Genomic DNA, 21,317 nt, shown 5'->3' with positions numbered 1-21,317 from the left:
TGTATTTGCGATTGGATCTGAAGCAGGTAAGTTATACAAAATTCTATAAAAACTGATAAAATTTAAAATGTGTTATATATTCTAATTTTTACTTTTCATTCTTTTAATTTTTTCAGTTATGACTTTTAATTATTGTTTTTCCGGATCTTTTCACTTAAAGTGTAATGTCTTTGTTGGGAACAAATAAAATACAAATTGTAAATTGTAAATTTTATTTAAATTCTACATACTATCGGTTTCGGCGGTTTCATATACAGTTTCTTACTGTCTGTCCGCCTTCCCGGTATTTTTAAGCGCACACATCGATGTAGGTGACTTTATCGCCACAACTAGTTAAGTGCATTGCGTTATCGGACAAATTCTCCCCTTTTTAATTATTACAGACGGGTAAGTAAGAAACGATAATAATTAGAGTATTTTCTTGCGGTTTTCGTTTTTTGCTGGCGCTTGTGTTAACAATTAGGCATTCCCTCTTGACTATTTTGTTCACTGTATGCGTATGTAGGATTTAAAGGACAGCGGTTTGTAAGTTGCGACAACAGTATAGTGAGGCATGAAAGATACGTTCGTTTGGACGCTTAGCTATTTGAAGAGACTGTATACATACATATGTATATTTATACTGTATACAGCTCGCTATTTTATGTATCTGCACCACAAACCAAAACAATATGGGAACCATCAGTTCAGACTAGTCTTATGTTTGTGGTGCAAACAATAAAGTTCTTAAAGGATACCAAGGTTTGAATGATAATGCTTATATGTAGTAGATAAGTAGAAGTATGCCTCGTAATTGGTAAAACCAACAACATAAAGCAGCAACTTGATTATAAATTTAATTATTTACGCTTCAAACAAATATACCCTTGTGTTTCGCTAATATTCATATATAGTGGGATGGGAGAAAATGGGACACATTTTCATACTTCTCTCTCGTCTTGCATGGTAGTAAACAAAAAACATTCAAAGAAATAAAATATAAAACCGTATCCTCACGACTCTAATAGACCGTATTTGTTTGAAACATGGTCAGGATGTTTGGATATTATGTGCTAAATATGTCCCATCTTACCCCACACCACTATAACATGTAAGTTTATATTTGTGTAACAACCACGCTTCTTTCTTCCGAATAAATATAAACATGTTTTTAATGCTATAAGCGTGTTTTAACGACTGTGGTTTTGTCGACACATCTCCTTTTGTTCGTTTAAAAACTATTTCCCCGTCACCGAGAACACAGTAATTTTTGTTACAGTAAGGTGGGGGAAGATGGGACATCTTTAGCAAAGAATATCCAAACTTCCTGACTGTGTTTTAAACAAATACGGTCTATTAGAGTCGTAAGGATACGGTTTTATAATTCTATAAAAAAATTGTTTACTACCAAATGGGACAAAAAAATAGAATGCAAAGGTGTCCCATCTTCCCCTACCCCACTATATAATATAAATACATTTGACGTTATTTCTCTTTAGTAAGCGTCGTGGTGTGTGAAGGCAGGAGACGAAGCATTCGATGTCCTACTAATCATGTCATCTCTATTCACACTGCTTACTACGGGAGGACAGATTCTTCCACGTTGGTTTAAACTAATTAATATAATCATCTATAACATAACCTGTATTTTTTCTAGTGCAATAAACACGAATTAAAAATATATACTGTTTTGTTTTTTTGCTTTATATTTTTATAGATTCTATTCTATGTGGGTGAGGTCCTGCAGCGTATCACGCCATGGGTTCTAGGATTTAGGCCACGATTGGCCCATTGCCCCAACACCCGGGGTACTACTGCATGGACCTCACCAGTTTAAGGAGCCTGTCGCTTCCCCTATTTCTTTGAAGATAGTCCATGTTTTAATCTGTTTTATCGTCCCATTTGGTAGTAAACAAAACATATTTACAGTATTATATAACAGTATCCACACAACTCTAAAAGAGAGTTGTTAATTGTTAAAAACACGATCCGGAAATATGGGATATTATGGGCTACGGTATCCATCTTACCCCACAGTACTATATAACAGATATTATGGGCTACGGCATCCATCTTACCCCACAGTACTATATAACAGATATTATGGGCTACGGCATCCATCTTACCCCACAGCACTATATAACAGGTATTATGTGCTAACGGTATCCATCTTACCCCACAGTACTATATAACAAATATTATGGGCTAACGGTATCCATCTTACCCCACAGCACTACATACTCTCACTGATATTCCAGATGCCGTCGGCCAAACACTAACATACAAAGCACAAGTTGCGCCTCTACGTCATCAAATGAGATAATTAAAGACGCTTGCCAAGGACAAAACGGTTGCAGATTAGATGCTCGGAATTCTATATTCGGAGATCCTTGTCGTGGAACGCCCAAGTATATGTCGTATACTTGTATCTGTAAGTTGCTATAATGATTTATTCCGTGTGGGTGAGGGCCTTATATCAGAGGTCCTATACTATAGGATTTACCACATATTTGGCCCATTTCTTCAACACCCGAGGATTGGCTAAAGTTTTCCCAATAACCCAATACTCTTATGTGTGTCGTTCATATGAGCAATGAGACTCCTGACTCCATCCACAACACTATATATACTTAACTCCGTATTGCACTGTTGTGAAAGGCACCGTTGTCCAAATTATTATATTGCACTGTTGTGAAAGGCATGGGTTGTCCAAATTATTAGCCATACATAAAAAATTGAAAAAATCCCCCCCTCCCCCAAAAAATAATTACCCACGAAGTAACAAACATGGTAACTCGTAAGTTGGCACGAGGTGTCAAACCCGTTTGATAACGACTGTTGTTTTCCGGCCACGCAAGGATAAAGTAAGTTACATTCATTCAAAGCTACACAAATGCATGTTTAATTGCAAACAATAATATGTTGAATAACCATACTTATTACTTCTACTTTAAAATAGTTTTTAAAAACAAGCCGTCTACGGTTTCCGCATTATTGGCTATAGTACTGTAGGGGTAAGATGGGACATCTTTAGCACATTATATTCCAATACCCTGATCGTATTTTAAACAATTAACAACGTTATATGGGAGCAGATAATGTGGGCTACACGCCCTCAAAATTTATATTAGTAATACATGATGCTTTCTTTCTAACATTTTTAACTTTTTTCCCCGCAGATCCAACTTGTTCCAATCCTATTCCAGCCGTTCGAGTCATTTGTGAACGGCAACGTCGCATCATTAACTGTGGAACTGGGAAACGTATTGGAGTTTTGACTGGCTTTTATGGAAGAACAAATAAACTCACGTAAGTGCAGCGTCGTAGAGATACGATTTATAATTCTTCCTTGGTTTACAACCAAATTAGACGAGAAAATGTCCCGTCTTCCCCCATCCTACTATAAGTTTATTACAATCAGGTGTCCGTCTCGTGCCATCCGTTCATCGAGATGCAAATCTAGAAGTTCGTTTCGACGAATCCACAATACATGCCATGGCAAACAACGATGTGCAATTACAGCAACCAATACTGTATTTGGTAACCCATGTAACGGAACATACAAATACATTAAGATGTCCTATGTTTGCTATTTTCCATAGAAACATATCGTGGTAGTTATTACTATACGGGGTAAGGTGGATACCGTTAGTACATAATACAAAATATCGCATGTTTCCTAATCGTGTTTTTTTAACAATTAACAACTCTCTTTTAGAGTCGTGAGAATACGATTATATAATTCTGTAAATATTCTTTGCCTGCCACCAACAAATGGGACGAGAAAATAAAATGAAAACATTTTTCACCATCCATCCTATACCCAAACCTACTATATTCGTTTTTTAACTACAGGTTGAATAACAATAAACTATTAAGGCTGTAAATAAAATCATCCTTTTATCGTACGTACAAGTATATATTTTATCATTAAATTGTGTATTTTAAAACACCATGTTATGCTTTACTTTGCTTTACTACTAATACCCCAATGCGCATTTTAACTTGCTGTATAATTTCCACGTCATTCGATCTTCGTTACTTTTAATTCGTTTAATAACAAAGTAATTTTGAAGGCCCAAGAGGAAATAGATGTATATTTCTATCAATACAGCTCGTGCTCATTAAATGTCACATCCAGTTTCGTACGAAATCTGCGGAGTCGATATTTATCTCCAACAACATTGTTTCTGTGTTGACTATTATTGCCGTGGCACAGTGGTTAGCGCGCTTTCTTCTAACCTATATAGGTAATAGATTCAAGTCTCAGCGTTACTACCATTGTGGGCGTATGTGTCCTTGGGCAAGACACTTAACGGCAATTGCTTCAACCCAGTGGTCACTAATGGGTTGTCCAAATTTTAAGCCATATATCGAAAAAATTAAAAAAAGTTTATCACCCGCAAAGTTACGTACGTGGAAACTTGTAAGCGGGTTTGAGGTGTATGAAACAGAACGTGTTATAATGACTGTCACTGCCCCCACCACATAGCGGGTACGAGGGGAATGAAGCAGAACATCCGTGTTATAACGGCTGTTGTTGTCCTGCCACACGAGGATAATAAGTTACATTCGTTCAGGTATAGCCTATATCACCAGAATCCGTATATATACTAACGCTGATCCCCACAAATACGTTTTAAATAATAATACACAGCAGATTGTGAGGACCGAATATTAGAAAATTTGTAACCAAGTTTCTAAATTGGTTGGCCAATTTTTTGTTATTTTATGTTCTAATATTAATTATTTATCTATTAAACCGCTCTAATTCTCGTTATCGTATTCGAAAAGCATCAAATTTATGCCACGTTATAAGATTTCTATTAAAATATATTATTCTCTGCGAAACTCGTTATGCGTCAGTGATTTCGGGCATGTGAATTTTGGTTGCAAAATTGTTACATTATTTTGAAGTTTTACTTTCTTTTCAAATGCGTTTGTTTGTAGATTATTTATCAAAACATGCAAGAAGTTGTTGCGAACTTGGATCATGTAAAATTTGATTTGGAATATGCGATCGACCAACAACTTGGAGTCCAACCGTTGCCGTTTACTGGAATGGACAGTAAGTCGCCATGTTTGTCGTTGTATTTCGTTTGTTTTTGTTGTTTATATTTTATAAGGAGGTAATGAAGAATCTTCCCCCTCCCCCACCTTAATTGTTAACCACTAACCCCTAACTACTAACCCCTTATAAACGCTAACCCCCTAACCATCTACACCTAATCATCGGCCTCTAACACTTCCCACCAGCCTATTCTGCTATGTACCGGAAGATTCTTCACTAGTGCCTTTTATAATTTATCAGGTTAATTCATATATGCAAAAAACTGCCGTATGTTTTTTGGTTAATGTACAGCACCTCTTACAAATCACATTCATGCAATCAATGGTGATTTTTCTGTTTATTTTAAACTTTAGTCGATAGTTTGACTTTTCTTAGATCAAATTATGATGCAACACAAAATTAATAAAAACTAATACTCTACTGACCTTTTTATCCTCACCAAAAGTTAAGCTATTTAAAATTGTGTTATTGCCGAATCTGTAATATCACGGAATTTTACTAATACCTAAATTAGGACAACTCTAAACACCATATGCAACATGTTCTTTAATGTGCTTTCTGTGCTCTGCATGGGTTCCATATGCCATGTCCATTGCATGCATGTGCTCTGTATAGCATGTTTACATAGCGTGTAAAAACATAAGGTTTATAAAACAAATCTATTTGTTTGCAATATGCCTTCTCTCTCTCTGCAGTTCAGTTTACTCTGTACAGAAATGAAACCTATATATAGTCATCATATTTTTTTCTGGCTGCGCCGCTGGTCATCATACACTGCTTTACTTACATTTACATTCATAGAATCCGGGGCACCAGTTTGTCATTTCTTCAAGTTAAGTATTTGCCAACGTGGAGCAAATTGTCCGTTCCGACATGTGCTTGGGGATAAAGCTATCGTTTGTAAGCATTGGTTGCGAGGTCTGTGTAAGAAGGGCGACCAATGTGAGTTTCTTCATGAATACGACATGAGCAAAATGCCCGAATGTTATTTCTATGCTCGATTCGGTGAGAACAAACTTTTTTGTTATATCAATGAAATATTAAGCTTTTAATTGGTGAGACTTGGTCAAGTTTCTGTTTGAATAAGATACTGATTTGGTATTGATACTATAAACTAGGTTTTATTACACTTATGTTTACAAAAAAAGAAATATAAATGTAAGTTTTTATAAAAATCTAAATATTCTCATAAAATCATTCTTTGGATTTGCACTAAATATACTTTGTATAATTTAAACTAACATACTTTACGATCACCCCCATAGGACGTTGTGACAATAAAGATTGTCAATACCAGCATATTGATCCTGCAAGCAAGATCAAAGACTGTCCATGGTATGACAGGGGATTCTGCAAACATGGTGAGAAACTTGGGCAAAAATTTTGGTTATTTGGTTTGCATTCATTTTTTAATTAATTTTTACATAACGTTCAATTTATTTTAATTAAATGCGTATTACCTACTACTGGACATCCTAAATAACATGTTTTAGCTTAATTTTTTTTTTAATTACAATAACAAAGGTCGAATTTATAGCAGAGGAAGTAACAGCAAAACAGTGCTTATAATATGCTGAGGATAAAACAAGTGAAAAGGTGTTGGTTAAAAAGTTTGAGGTTAAATCGGAAACCTCTATCAGATGTAACCAAAAAATGCTGTCAAATTTTTCCAGATATTATAATTAGCATTTCTTAAACACATCTTTGTATTTCATTATGTTCAGGAGCTACATGTAAACACCGTCATCGTAGAAAGATAATGTGCATGAATTACCTTGTGGGGTTTTGTCCTGAAGGAGGAAAATGTAAATTTGTTCAGTAAGTTGCAATTTTTCGCAGTATTTTAACTTAAGTAATATTATGTTTTTCACCCAAAAAAATAAAGGTAAAAATCACTAGATTAAAGCAATTACCTTTAAGTGTCTTATACAAGAATACATACTTTAACAGTTGTACCAGCCCCTAGATTTGAACCTGGTATCCTTTGGTTACCAGCCATTCAATCTGAGCACTGATTTAATTGTATCGAATGTCAATATAGTCTATTAACTATTACATTTTAAATTAGATGTATATAATAATATATATATATACACATCTAAAACTTTGTATCTAGCTTGGATTTACAAGTTTTACAAAATTTATTATAGGATTAGGTAATATATTTTGTCCAATTATTTTCTGTGTTTAAATCTCAAATGCGAACTTTAAAATGTTTTTCACTCGGACACAAAGTTAATAACTTCACCTTGGTTATCAACAACAGTTGATTTTAAGTTTGTTCCAGTTGATATTTTATTTTAACTTAATGTTTCTACGTTTCTACATGCAGCCCTCTATGGGAACTCCCAGTGTCTGAACAGAAAGGAACACGATGTCACATTTGTAATGAATACGGGCACAAGGCTAATCATTGCCACAGAAACCTTGCAACAAAATCTGTAAGTACAAAAATAATAATTTGTTATGTTTTCTTTACATTTAGAATGTACACTGTGACCTTCTACACCTATTTATGGCAATCTGAAATTTAAAGCTAATATTTTAGCCACCACATTAACATCTAGTTATTGCTAATGAATAACTACATTAAAGAAGTTAAGGTTTAATGGTGACTCTGATTTGGTTATAACAATCAAAATCTTAAACAAAAATTGAATGATTTCAAACATAGTTTTATTTTGAACAAAGTTTTATGTTTAACCAAGTTTTTATTTTGACCAAAAATTATTACATTTAGGTTGATATTAAATTATTTTCTCCATAGGAAAACGGTGGGGAGATGAATGGAGGGTTAGTTCTATCATTCAATAAACAATCCCCATCAGCCATGCAACCCAATGTTAAGAAGGTAAGTTAACATTACTGTGGTTCATATGCCATAGCTTTACTCTGTTGTATTTTACATAAAAATGTAAACCTGGCTACTATATGTTTGTAGTTATTGTGGTTTGTTTACTGGTGCCTACATAAAGCCTAGTAATTGTTTTTTATTCTTTTTGTGCCTTAAACACGTTAGTATCATAGTCATCACCACCATGTATAAAAAAGATAACTTCAAATCTGATTCATTATAAATAAACAGTTGGTTGATGAGATATTTGAACAACGGAGTCGAAGCCAACAACAGCAGATCAAGATAATGCCACGTGGAGCACCAAGGGACCTTAGTAGGATAACTTGCTTCAGGGTAAGTTTGATCAACTGTTTAAAGAAAATTCACTTATTTACCCACATTGTTGTTATGAATATATTGTTATTCCTTGCTTATATTATTTATACTTGTGCGGCGGCGCAACGACAGCAGTTAAACACAGGTGTTCTGTTTCATCTTTCCTCTGCTTACAAGTTACCAGTTACCACATATGTAACTTTGTGGGTAATTGTTTTCAGTATGACTGATAATTTTGTACAACCCATCAGTGACCACTTGGTTGAAACTGATATTGAGATACTCCTACAATCACTGCAGTGCCCAGCATTGAACCCATATATTTGGTTAATAGCTTTTTAACCACTCTGCTATATTACTGCCACCACTATACATGGTTAAGGTAGACAAAGTACAGCTGGTTTGCAACTTCATAACAACAGCTCACTCAACCCGTATAGGTCTGTAGACTTCACCATTAATAAAACAACAAGTTCTAAAACTGTTTGAAGGGGATGGGTGCATACTAGGGACTCTGTGAATAGGGTTTTGTAAAGAGAGGAATGCGTCAAAAATGTTTTAGATCCTTGTTCTACTAAGTTCTATTATATTTAATGTGTGTTCGTGATGTCATAGTGCGGACAGAAAGGTCATTATGCGAGTCGATGTGCTGAGTTATTCCCCAACCTTCCAAGACCATGATGACATCATAATAAAGTGAATGACATCACAATTGTGTTGAATATGACATCACAGTGGGCAACCAGGTCCTATATTATGCAGCACTTCCCAACTCTACATTGAGTAAATGCTTTGTCATTTACATTCAACACGTGCACCACCTCCCCCCCCCCCACCCCTCTAACTCTAGTTCAACCTTTTGGGTCCAACCTTGTTTTATATTGTCATGTTAACCTTTATATTGTCCGTAGATTGACCAGTTCACTGTTGGTGTAAAATATTAACCGGCAGGTCATAATAAAGCCTTTATATGTTGGATTTGGAATATATGTCTTAATTCACCCACTCCAAATATCTGTACCATAGCAGTCAAAAGTAAAACTGGATGTCAAAGTTAATAAAGGATCCTGCTTGAATAAAATAGCACATTTCATGATATCTGTTTGACAAATATGTTATATGTTGCAAAAAAGTTTCTATGATTTTTATTTGTATTTTGCTACCCATCTAAATACAATTCTTTAAACAAATGTTGTTGTCGTAAATTAACAATGTTGAAATCTTTACCCCTAAACATGTTTTAAAGTTAAGGCAAGAACTTGTATTCTATGAGAGTGAGGTCTACACTACAGCTTGACATTCCATGAGGATTAGCTCAGTATCCCACGCCATACAGTGTTAAATTACGGGAGTTTTCTTCTGCTTATAGTTCAGCCCTGTGAACACTATATTCTAATGTGATAATATGTCACTTTAAATGTGGATCACGACTTGAGCTTTATCTTTCACAACTGGTAACAATTATTTAGTGCTTTAACTTCAAACTAGTTGTCGGCGCATGCGTAATGTTTGGTGTGCATGGGGTACACATTAAGTTACACTCGCCTAACTAGCTTTTGTTACTTTATTAAGTTTTGAGTTAAAAACAGTATTTCAAAATGTTTGTTTCTTTATTTTAAACAACAAAGCAAAATAAATTGACACACAACAAAAATAATGGCAATTCCAAATCAAAATTAAGAATCAGAATAATATAAATAATTAAAAATCAGAAAAACATATCATTTACAATGATTTGATTAGTTTCAAAATCAGTATCATTAAAAGTTTTTAATCATTAAAAGCAGATTAATAGGAAAAAGCTATTTTAATTGATAAAACAAAGAGAATATTATGCCACAATTAAGATGTTGTGACATAACAAAAACAACATTGTTACATCACAATCATGAGAAAATTACATTACAAAGCCAGATGGTCGTGTAAAACATGTTTACATGGGTTTCCACATATGATGTTGCTCACTTTCTTTGAGAAATGTTCAGTGAGTGCTTCGAACCCTCCTTCGATTGCATCCTTTATGATGTTGTCTTCCGATCCTGCGATCTGTCGGACTTGTCTCATGTCTAATCTTCCCTTAGGTGGCATAATGGGGAGGACAAATACCTGGAGATGAAAATATTAATAACTTATATTTGTCTGTTAGATTACGGTACAGTAGATGGAAAAATATTTAAGATGAAAAGACAGATTATTTGGACAAAACAGTGATGAAGATTCATGATGGGAAAGCCACTACCTGGGGGGTGAATGGAGGTTTAAAGATTAGCAACGGGGTAAGTATAAGTCTAAAATTAAACTTGAATGTTAGTTTTAGAACATTACTTTATAATTTCTTTTGTTTAAGAAATGTGTGGATCTTCAGACTTATTTGTTTGTGATCTTAAAAAAGGAGAACCAACGTTTCATCTTGCTATGATTAAAACACCTACTGTCTGGCACTATGGCACAGTTGGTTAGCGCGCCTGCCTCTAACCCAGAAGTAATGGGTTCAAGGCTCGTCACTGCTACCATTATAGGCATATGTGCCCTTGAAAAACAACAGCAATTGCTCCAACCCAGTGCAAGTTACATTTGTTCATACTCTATTCTATTCTGTATGGGTGAGGTCCGTGAGGACCTGGGATTAAGGCCAGACTTGGCCCATTACCCCAACACCCTTGTACATCCGAAAGTGAGGTGCTCGTGGTAGTAAAGTTCTTTATTCATGTTTCGACTCTAGTGTTCCGACCAAGTCCCGTTTTCTGTCCCGATTCTCGATCCATAGGACTCCACCTACGGACTATTTCCGCTAACTCATTCTCTTTACTTACAGTTGCTCCTGTTTGCCGAAGTCTTAACGCGGGTCCTCCAACGTCGTCTTGCGATTTACCATCAGTGATAACCAACACAATATCACGAGCGTTGACGCGATTTCCATTCCCGGGGGCAAGTACAATGTCAACTGCGTGGTTAATAGCTTTCCCTGTGTGTGTTCCTGTAATAATTGGGTAAGGTAATTAGCAATTGTAAAGTATTATTAATTAGTATTGTTGTTTAAAAATTGTAAAGTATTGTTAAAAATTCAATGTTTTAATATTAAGTGTCGTTAATTACAATGTCTTAACTGTTGTTTTCATTGCTTTAGATTTTGTTTATGTATCATTTAATGGAACTCCAAAAACTCTATTAATTTTTTAATTAAAAATATGTTTAAACATATTTACTGTTTTTTTAAAACCAAATGATATATAGATTGTCAGGTAAATTTAACATATTTAGAAGCAAAATTGCTTATAAGATTACAATTATGATCATAACTGTTATAAAATATCTTAGAAATAGGATATCATAGTTCATATAAATTCAAAATAACAAAAGACCCAAAAAATTGCTTTGGCATGCTTTGAAAATTAAGTAATATTTTGTTACCTGAACCATCATATGGAATTTGTTCGAATGCGTAAATGAAGTCCTCTATATTTGTAGGATGGTCTTTCAGCAAAATCTAAAAACATAAATGAAATTATTTGCCATTTAAATATACAAAAATTAAAAATACCACCTACAAAATTAAATATATTTTAACAAGTAAGCGGGCATTAGGTGTATGAACACACTCGTTATAACGACTGTCGTTGCTCCGCCACGTGAGGATAAACGAGTTACATTTATTTATTTTTTTTTACAGATAACCAGAAGTGAATCTTACAGCCTAACTTTTTAAATGCATATTTCTATTTAAACTTTTTACGAACCTGTGAGTTGATATCAACATTTCTGTTGTACCGGAACACAGAGTACTGGCTTCCTTCAGGTGAAAGAATGAAAGTTCTGTGGAATTAATGAAAAGGTTGGTTAAAACGGATTATGTGTTTTTTATACCAAGTGTGAAAATATCTTAAAGGATCATAGAGGTTTGGTCATAAAACTAAACAGGGAAGCTTGGGTAAAACAAATTCAGAAAAAAAACATAAATTCTCTGTCTTTTGAATACAGTAGCAAGAATCAAACTAATTAAAATACTAAAATGGAAATAAATTAGCAACAAAAACAGCCAAAGTATAGAAGCAGCCTACCCCTGATACTTACGATAAAAATTGGTGGGTGAAAGTTTTTATTTTCATCCAGTTTTCGGATCCAACAGAAGAAGAAGAATCGAGGATCACAACAAAGTCCATCACAGCGAAGGGAGGACATGATCCTGGAGGATAATTGAAGATTTAACATCATCATTATTTATCCTTGTGTAGTTGGGTTAAATTGGGCTTAATACAGTTGGCCTATTGCTCACCAATCGCTATAGCCACATACAGGTATTGCTCACTGTTACCCTGTTGTTGTTTACCAGTCAAAACTAGTTATATTCAACTAAATTTGTTTAAACCAGATAAAACACCTATTTTCAACATACAATAACAGCTTAAGCTAGTTGTTACCACCTAAAACCAATTATAACCACCTGAATTTTGTTTAAACCAGTTTTAACTGCCTTAATCCTGTTTAAGCCAGTTATAACCACCTTAATCCTATTTAAACCAGCCATACCTTTATCCTGCTTAAACCATTTATAACCACCTCAATCCTGTTTAAACCAAATAAACCCACAACTCACTTGCACAGCACGGCTTCTCAATATTCCACCTTGAGTTATTCATGCAATGATTCTCGGTTACACCAGGTGGATATAACTGATATTTCTCAGCTGTACATTTGAAGTTACAACGGGAGGTGGCGAAGTTACTCTTCGTACAACTCATCTCTCCATGAGGAAGAGGGAATTGATCCGGACACGTGATTGCTGCGGAAGAATGTGATGTTATAAGTTGCCCAACCATGCGAAGGTAAATAAGTGGTCACATTTTGTTTTATATATAATAAGTTAAAAGTATAGGTTGACCAACCATGTGAGGGTAAATAACTGGTGACGATTCTATTATATCAGTAAATATTATTTTAACGGCTTATATAAAAACGTGGTGCAATTCCAGGTTTCGTGTGCCACCTAACAAGACTAATTGCTGTGGAAGAAGATGTTATTTTTCGATTGCGCCCACTATGTTAGCTAAATAAGTGGTCGCAATTCTATTTAACATGCGTAAGCTCCTAAAGTGTGGCACGCCAGGGACCACGATAGGGCAATGACAATGTTATGACAATTCTTGAAAAAGTCACTGATGCAGAACATAAATGCATATGATTGGGGAGGTGCCCACTTCGATATAACAGAAACTAAAACAACGTTTACTTAACAATATACACACTTTGTAATAACCACCTATTAACAAACAACTCACGTCTGCAACGAGGTGTAGGTTGGTCCCATTCAACAGATCCATCATCCAACTCAACACAAGTACTGTACAGTGCTCCAACTCTCATGTGATATTCATCGCATACAAATTCACATTGAGAACCAAGGAAAATACCATCTGAACAAACTGTTCCACCGTTCAAAGGGTCCATTAAACCTCCTGGACAAGTCTTGCCTGAAGTAAGTAATAACACACATGATAACTTGTAAGCTGACACAAGGTGTATTATTAACACCGTGTTATAACTACTGTCTTTTTCCAGCCACGCAAGGATAAAGTATGTTTCATTCATTCAAGTAAACAGAAACACAAGCTGGAATCTTTGATTCCAGTTACAAAGAATAAAAATGGAAAATAAAAAAAAACAAATATGATTCTAGTATAAATTAAACTTTAACATATATGTCCTTTAAATAAATGTAAATATACTTGTTTTATTACGTAATTATAGTAATATTAAATTAATTACCTTTATTTGTCTCCTTAATAACGGTAGCAAAGATTAAAAAAAATAATAAACAAAGTATGATTCTGTTATAATAAATTATTATATTATATTTATACTTTATAAGGAATGAGGTCATATACAAAGGCATGCCATGGGCTGGGGTATAGGCCAGAGTTGGTCTATTATCCCAACTCCTAGGCTGCTAGATTTTTGTGTTTGATAAATGTTTTTACTATTCTTTAATCTTTTCTACTATAATCGAAAAAAAACAAACTTAATACTATAATATGGATCGAATGAAAGATTTTTTCTTATTTTAAACAGAAGAATAAAATTTCCAACTTACGCCTACACACTGGTGCAAAGTCGCTCCATCTGCCTACCACGCCCCCATCACGCCCCTCATTACAAGTGCAAGTTGGATTGCCCATTAGTTTATAATCATCAGCGCAGGTAAAGTGGCATACACTCCCGAGGTAGGCATCATTGGTGCACGACACAAACCCATTAGTGGGAGCCTCGTGGAGTGGCAAGCATACAATTGCTGGAATATAAAGAATGAATGTTACTTATTCTTTATAATTTTTCTTGTGTGGCGTGGCAACAACAGTTGTATTAACAATGGTAGCAACATCAAGCTTGAAACTATAGGCAAAAGGCAGGCGTGCTAACCACTTTGTCACAGCTCCAGTTGGAATGAATGTGACTTATTCATCCTTGCTTGTTAAGTTTGTCATTCTTATAAGTGTTGCTATTATTTAGAGCAACTAATGTATATAGGTCAAAGAATACAGTGACAATGGTGGCAGCATAAGTATTTGAACCCGGTGTCTTTGGTTATCTACACTATACTCTATGTGCGAGGACTACAGTAAGGCATGCCTGAGACCTGGGATTATCTGAGAGTTGGCCCATTACCCCAACAACAAACAACACCAACAGAAGTTATAACTTACGTTTGCATCGTGACGGTGGTGCGCTCCAGGTGCCAATGGTGTCTCCGTTCCCGTCGTTCAAACAAGTTGTCATGCCCGTTCCTAACATTGCGTAACCATGACTACACATGAAACGACAAACTGAACCAAGTTGTATTCCATTGGAACAGAAAACGCGGCCGTTATCTGGATCTTCTTGGCTTGGGGTGCACTGGATTGCTGAAATAAGGTTCGGAATTCGTTATGAGGGTGAAATTACGTTTTAATGTTGTATGACTGACAATTCAGGCAGCCTATAAGGAACAACTGGCTTGGAGCAATTGCTGTTAAGTGTTTATTTATGTGGGTGAGATCCTACAAGCTAGATTGTCAGGAACTTTGGGTTTTGGCCTGTTGGTTATTTAAAAAGCTTTAAATAGTGCTTGAGGTAAAAATTAATTATTGATAAAATAAAACTTCTGTTAACTGTACAACTTACGTCTACACACAGGTGCTGGGTTCTGCCATACCCCTCTTAAGGTTCCAATCTCATCCACACATGCTGTGTACATGCTACCAATCATGCTGTAGCCATCTTCACAATGGAATGTACATCTGCTCCCCGCATTTGATCCATCAGTGCACTCCATACTGCCATGTAGTGGTGACTTCATGTCAGGTATGCAAGTGATTCCTGTGTTTTAACATAATTTGTATTTAATGTGTTAAGTACTTTGTTTACACCAGTGGTTTTCTCAACCCTTATAAATTCCTAAATCTTTTGTTATTTATTTATGCAACTTTTTTTGTTTTATTTAGTTAGAATGGGTGATTGATGAATTACAGATTTTCAACAAAGTTTAGCCAAATTTTTACTTCATAATTATCAATAAATTAAAAAATACAAATAACATATTTATCTTTGGGTAGCAGGGCAACAACAGTCGTTACAACACGGGTGCTTTGTTGTATACACTTCGTGCCCGCTAACAGTTATACACTGGTTATAACACCCAACTCAAATATTAAACTGAATTACTTTGACATTTTGGTGCAGGAGTGTTCCATACACCGTCACTATCATAAGGTCTGTTGTTGCTTTCAACACAAGTTGATAGTCGATCACCAACCAAAGCATAATCTTTGTTGCACTTGAATCTTTAAGGTGGGATAGGTTAGTATTGATAAAATACATCAAGAATTAACTCTGAAAAACAAACTAAATATATTTACACAACTTCGCGCCAACTTTGTTTTTATTTAAAAAGTTCAATTTTTGTTCTAAAAAACAAGCTCTTGGTAAAATCACGAATTTCCATATAGTAGCTATAACTTTAACCTCAAGTGTTCTATTTATGTATCAGTTTTTACGTGTTTAAAATCTCTATCATGAATATAATATAAGTCAAATTTCAGTTTTTAAAAGAGACTGGCACAACTTATGACAAACTTTGTGACGATTTATAATTTTTGCTGACTCACAATTTTTTCACTGATTTATATTTTTTGCTGACTCACCTGCACCTACTGCCGAGAAGATTATTATTCGTACACTTGACATTTCCATTTGGTGGCGCAACATGTGGTGGAGGGCATAAGATGGGTTGACACTCGGGGGCAGCAGATTTATAATTTTTGCTGACTCACAATTTTTTCACTGATTTATATTTTTTGCTGACTCACCTGCACCTACTGCCGAGAAGATTATTATTCGTACACTTGACATTTCCATTTGGTGGCGCAACATGTGGTGGAGGGCATAAGATGGGTTGACACTCGGGGGCAGCATTGCTCCATGTTTCATCATTTTCTGCAGGTAAGACATAAAGATCATATATCAGGTTATGCTATTTCTATAACCAAATATACACAAAAATCACACTGGTATGATGTATTAAAAAAAAAGTCACAAAAATAATATTCTTGCAAGTGGGACACTTAATATATTTGTAGAAGATTGTAAAATGATGTGAAATACCTTTTTTATCTAGGCTGCGATGTTATTAGTTATAATGGGATTCACTTAAATTTTACTATCTTTTTGTGTGTCTAATGTCACCAATTGGTTTAAATAGCCGAATGTTAAATAAATACCAAGTATAAGTTTGCTCAGTAATTTTGGAACTGTATTTTTATATTGTTTTCCCCAAATGACTACATACACATTTTAAATTATATTTAAATTTCTATCACCCATTCTAACTAAATAAAACAATCCATATTCATTAAAACAGCTCTCTACAAACAATTTGAGACCACATTTCTAAATCCGATCAGTAACACTGAAGTAATAACAAACTTTGGATTTATTTTCATTAAAAGCATTCTTGCAAACAACATTAACTTACGACAAACTGAAGTCTCACTGCCTTCCAATCTATACCCAACGTTGCATCTAAACGAACATTCACTTTCGATGTAATTCCCTTTGTCGCATGTCATAAAACCATTAGATGGCGCCATAAGTCGTGGTCTACAAACCAACGGTCTACATTCGGGCGCGCTTCTGTCCCAAGTCTGATCATCCTCTAACAAGTTTATATAATGCTTCGTTTAGTGTTTTTGTATTGCAATGCTTTTACATATGTGTGTTTATTTTTATATGCATTTTTATCATTTGTCTTCAAAAATATGCAAGTGTCCCACAAATGCAAGAAATATATTTATAAACTAATATATTAAGCCTAGGTAAAAAATAAAACAGTTACTTTTTTATAATGATGTGATATGTTTCTATTAACTACAGGTAAAGTTGTTTTTTTTAAAAGCAGTGAACTGTTGGATAAAGCATAAACTTTCAACCTAAAAATTCAGGCATGATGATTCAATTATAAATAAGTTAGTTCCTACAGTGAGACACACCAGATAAGTTGGTATGTAGGCCAGAGTTGGCTCATAAGGTCATCAAGTACTTTAACAACTAATACACTAGTTTCAACTCACGACAAACTGATGTAGGTGAACCAATCAATCTGTATCCTGTGTTGCAATCAAAGGAACAACTACTTCCAACTTCATTAGTGTTGGTGCAACTCACTCGGCCATTGCGTGGGTTAGTGTGGGAAGGCACACATGTTGCATCTGTGGAAAACATGGTTAATAGATTGTAAGTTATTTATCCTCACATGGGGGGCAACAACAGTTGTAATAACGCAGATTCTTGTTTCATATACTTCGTGCCCGCTTACGAGTTACCAAATATGTTACTTTGGGAGTTTTGTTTGCGATCCTAATGACCCTTTACGGACCCTTTCCTAAATTGGTAAATCCATACAGAAACTACATATATTTTTTACATTCTAGGCTCTACATCATTTATTACATATTGTATTGGAAGATATAAAAAATTCTATTTTAATAATCCAACAAATTCTACCCCTTATTATTGTATTGATAAAAACATTAATTTTATAAACTTACTGTCAGTCCAGCAAGTGAGACTTCCCTTGTTGCATTCATTCCCCTTACAACAACATCTACACACTGATGATGGGACGCGTAGATTGCATTGCGTGAACTCCCAAGCACTTTGAGGGTTCTGCATAAAGTTTATCATTTTCATTCATGATGAAATAAAAGTATAAGTTAATTAAAAGTAAAAATAACCGGGATGTTTTGCTACATACACCTCATACCCACTTACAAGTTGCCGAGCATGTAACTTAGTTGATATATTTTCTGTATAGCCGTTTAGACACTCGGAGGATTCAACCAAGTCTACTAGGTTGGAGGAATTGCTGCTGAAAGTATTTCCGAAAGACACACAAGCCCACAATGGTAGCAGCATCGAGCCTTAAACCCAGTATCCTCCAGTTAAGAGGTGAGCATGTTAACCAAAAGGCCAAAACACTAATCTAATATAAAATTCAATCGGGTCCCAAACTAAAAATTGGGTCCCATAACTGTATATTAAGATTATCAATACTTGATATTTGAACTTTGGCAAACCTGATTAAAGTTGTTCTCGCATGCTTGTGACTGTTTGCATCTTTTAGAGATCATTACTTTATAACCCCAGCCCCCGTGACGTAACTCAATTTGGCAAGCATCCTATGTAAAACAATTTATAACATAAGAAAAATGCTGTAAAAGGTAATCTATTTGTAGGTGGTTAGCCTTTATGCCAAGCTTGGTATCAATCTGTATTATTAGCTTGTAGGTCTATAATGCTGTACTCGGTGAGTTTTAACACGGATGTCCTATTATGTTGTGAAATAATGTACCAAATATGTAATTTAAAGTTTGGGGTGATTTATGTTTAACGTTTATATGAATCCTAGTTTCGACCACTGGGTTAGAGCAAAAGCTATTAATTGCCTAGCTTGGGAAGACACACGCCCACAATGGTAGCATTGAGCCTCGAACCTAGTACCCTCTGGTTATATTCCCAATTATTAATGTCGTGAGGCTACGGTTATGTAATTTTGTAAATATTCTTTATGTACAACCAAATGGGACGATAAAGTACATGTCCCATTTTTTCCCGCCCTACTACATGAAGTTACCTGGTTAGTTCCGCATTGCACGAGTTTCCCTTGCTGTATACATTCCTCGTTTGATCCGACGTTGTTACATTCCCAACACCTTAGGGCTACAAGTATAAACGAAAGTTCTAATTTAGCTCATTTAATAGTTGAATGAATAAATATAACATATTTATCTTTGCGTGGCTGAACAACAACAGTCGTTGTAAACAGAGGTGCTCTGTCATCAACACCTCGGCCAGCTTACCACATAATACGAATGCGCCCGCAATGGCGTTAAATTTTAACATACATAGTGTTGCAAGTCCCGCCTTTCTATTGGTTTAATTGATGATACGTTATCTTGTCGAAAATAGATACAGTCATACTTGATTAATGGGGCCACATCGGGACCAAGCTAAACTGGTCCAATTAAGAACGGTACGGTTAAGCGGGTTAACTGTATTTATGCTAAAGATAGAACACAACCCACCTGCAACAGATGCTAGTCCTGCAACTAAGTATAAGATAGATACAGAATTCATTCTTCACTGTTTGTTGTTCTCGGTATATTGCCGAATGGTGAACACATGGTGAAAGTTGGCCGCTTATATAGGAGGGTGGGCAATAAAACAGCCAGACAGTTTCGTCTTAGATTGAGTGCTAGTTACGACAGTGAGTCAAAGTACATTTTCTAAATATGAACTATTTAACGATGTAATCACTCTGAGCGTGATAAGGGTAAATTATCTCTGAAAGTTTTGAAAAGCGCGTCACTTCGAGACAGGGAGATTTATTGAAACTATTGAAAGGAACCAATTTCTTGGTACACACATGTACTTTAAATCGGTGCACAGAACTAAAGCCGGTATGCGTGATATCTTGGGTATAATTTAAATATGTCATTGGTATTATAATCTCTATAGTCTGAAGGTCTGTATGCGGTGTATTTATAACTCAGTTTACAAGTCTAGACAATTTAAATGTGTGACAGCAATTATGTTTTATTTACACTACCCTGTTGCGGGTAGACATATGTCGGTAGATTTAACCCTTTGTCTCATTTTACTTTGACCGATAAAACCATACCCATACATAGTTTCAATGCAGCTATAAGAGTGACCGATTTTGTCGTGCAGGGGAGTTACCTATGTCAGCACAGTGGTCCCATGCTCCCAGGACGCTGCGGCAAAGACTAACCGCGGTGTCTTTGTGAAACAAATGCCGATTTTTAAAACTCTTTGTTTTTGTATGAATGCACGAAAACGACGCTGTATATCCTTGGTTTAAACAGGAAGAAGGCCCTGTAGTGTCTCGTATAACCTTACTCGAATACAACCACTGGGCCCGATTTATCTTCGCATGACGGGGCAATGACAGTCGTTATAACACAGGTTTTCTATACCTCTTGTCCGTTTGTGAGTTTGCAACTTTGGGGGCATAATTAGTTTTGCGAAACAAACTTTTTAAACTGTTTCGAAGCTTTGTTCAAATATATAATAGGATGGGAAAGATGGGACACCTTTTCACTCTATTTACTCGTCGCATTTGGTAGTAAGAAGAGAAAAATTAAAACTATAAAATCGTTCGCTCACAACTTCCATAGACCGTTGTTAATTGTTTAAAACACGATCAGGATATTTGGATATTATGTGCTAAAGGTGTCCCGTTTTTCCCCACCCTACCATACGTCAATTTATGTTACGGGGCAAACAAATTGTTACAGCATTGGTGTTCTATTTTATGCACCTCGTGCTGCCTGCTGACGTGTTACCACTATTGTAACCACAAGAATGGGTACGTATACCTATAGCTCAGGTTTAAAGGCGAAAGGCCAATAACCACTGTCACATAGAATATAATGCTGTACTAGTTGATTTTCTTGGCACGGATTTAGAGACAGAGTTATCTAGATTTATAACTTAATGTATAAAAAGTTTTACCTAACCATGTTGCAAATGGAGAATCTGTTGTAC

At 35.3% G+C, this 21,317-nt stretch overlaps 2 protein-coding genes and 1 long non-coding RNA gene across 6 annotated transcripts; 2 read left to right on the top strand and 1 right to left on the bottom strand.

Annotated features, from left to right (window-relative positions):
- Window positions 1-471: 471 nt before the first annotated feature.
- Window positions 472-3,720, top strand: LOC104266203. The gene is made up of 5 exons (XR_003396394.1): window positions 472-741; window positions 1,479-1,581; window positions 2,238-2,410; window positions 3,159-3,288; window positions 3,401-3,720. It is a non-coding gene; the product is annotated as an uncharacterized LOC104266203 (long non-coding RNA).
- A 1,118-nt stretch (window positions 3,721-4,838) lies between these two features.
- Window positions 4,839-9,412, top strand: LOC100178032 (cleavage and polyadenylation specificity factor subunit 4). Its single transcript, XM_002129773.4, has 8 exons — window positions 4,839-5,047; window positions 5,852-6,055; window positions 6,316-6,411; window positions 6,775-6,868; window positions 7,383-7,491; window positions 7,818-7,901; window positions 8,136-8,240; window positions 8,838-9,412. Exons 1-8 carry the CDS (start codon window positions 4,945-4,947, stop codon window positions 8,901-8,903), a joined length of 861 nt encoding a protein of 286 aa, XP_002129809.1. The 5' UTR covers window positions 4,839-4,944; the 3' UTR covers window positions 8,904-9,412.
- Window positions 9,413-9,813: 401 nt separating this feature from the next.
- Window positions 9,814-20,193, bottom strand: LOC100175713 (P-selectin-like). 4 transcript variants are annotated; one of them, XM_026836808.1, is made up of 19 exons: window positions 19,835-20,193; window positions 19,384-19,469; window positions 18,827-18,928; window positions 18,299-18,416; window positions 17,822-17,959; window positions 17,227-17,406; window positions 16,611-16,688; window positions 16,397-16,445; window positions 15,918-16,036; window positions 15,378-15,572; window positions 14,921-15,118; window positions 14,311-14,508; window positions 13,499-13,690; window positions 12,817-13,002; window positions 12,294-12,405; window positions 11,960-12,035; window positions 11,634-11,709; window positions 11,036-11,199; window positions 9,814-10,328 (listed from the first exon to the last, which is right to left on the bottom strand). In XM_026836808.1, exons 1-19 carry the CDS (start codon window positions 19,884-19,886, stop codon window positions 10,125-10,127), a joined length of 2,523 nt encoding a protein of 840 aa, XP_026692609.1. In that variant the 5' UTR covers window positions 19,887-20,193; the 3' UTR covers window positions 9,814-10,124. The 4 variants fall into 4 exon arrangements, with proteins under 4 accessions (XP_026692609.1, XP_002129893.1, XP_026692610.1 ...); XM_002129857.4 differs by lacking the exon at window positions 16,397-16,445 and having other exon boundaries at window positions 16,562-16,688; XM_026836809.1 differs by lacking the exon at window positions 17,227-17,406 and having other exon boundaries at window positions 19,835-20,192.
- Window positions 20,194-21,317: the final 1,124 nt, after the last annotated feature.

Source organism: Ciona intestinalis, chromosome 11 (assembly GCF_000224145.3).
Source record: "Ciona intestinalis chromosome 11, KH, whole genome shotgun sequence".
NCBI lineage: Eukaryota > Metazoa > Chordata > Ascidiacea > Phlebobranchia > Cionidae > Ciona > Ciona intestinalis.
This window is presented reverse-complemented; position numbering and strand designations above follow the sequence as displayed.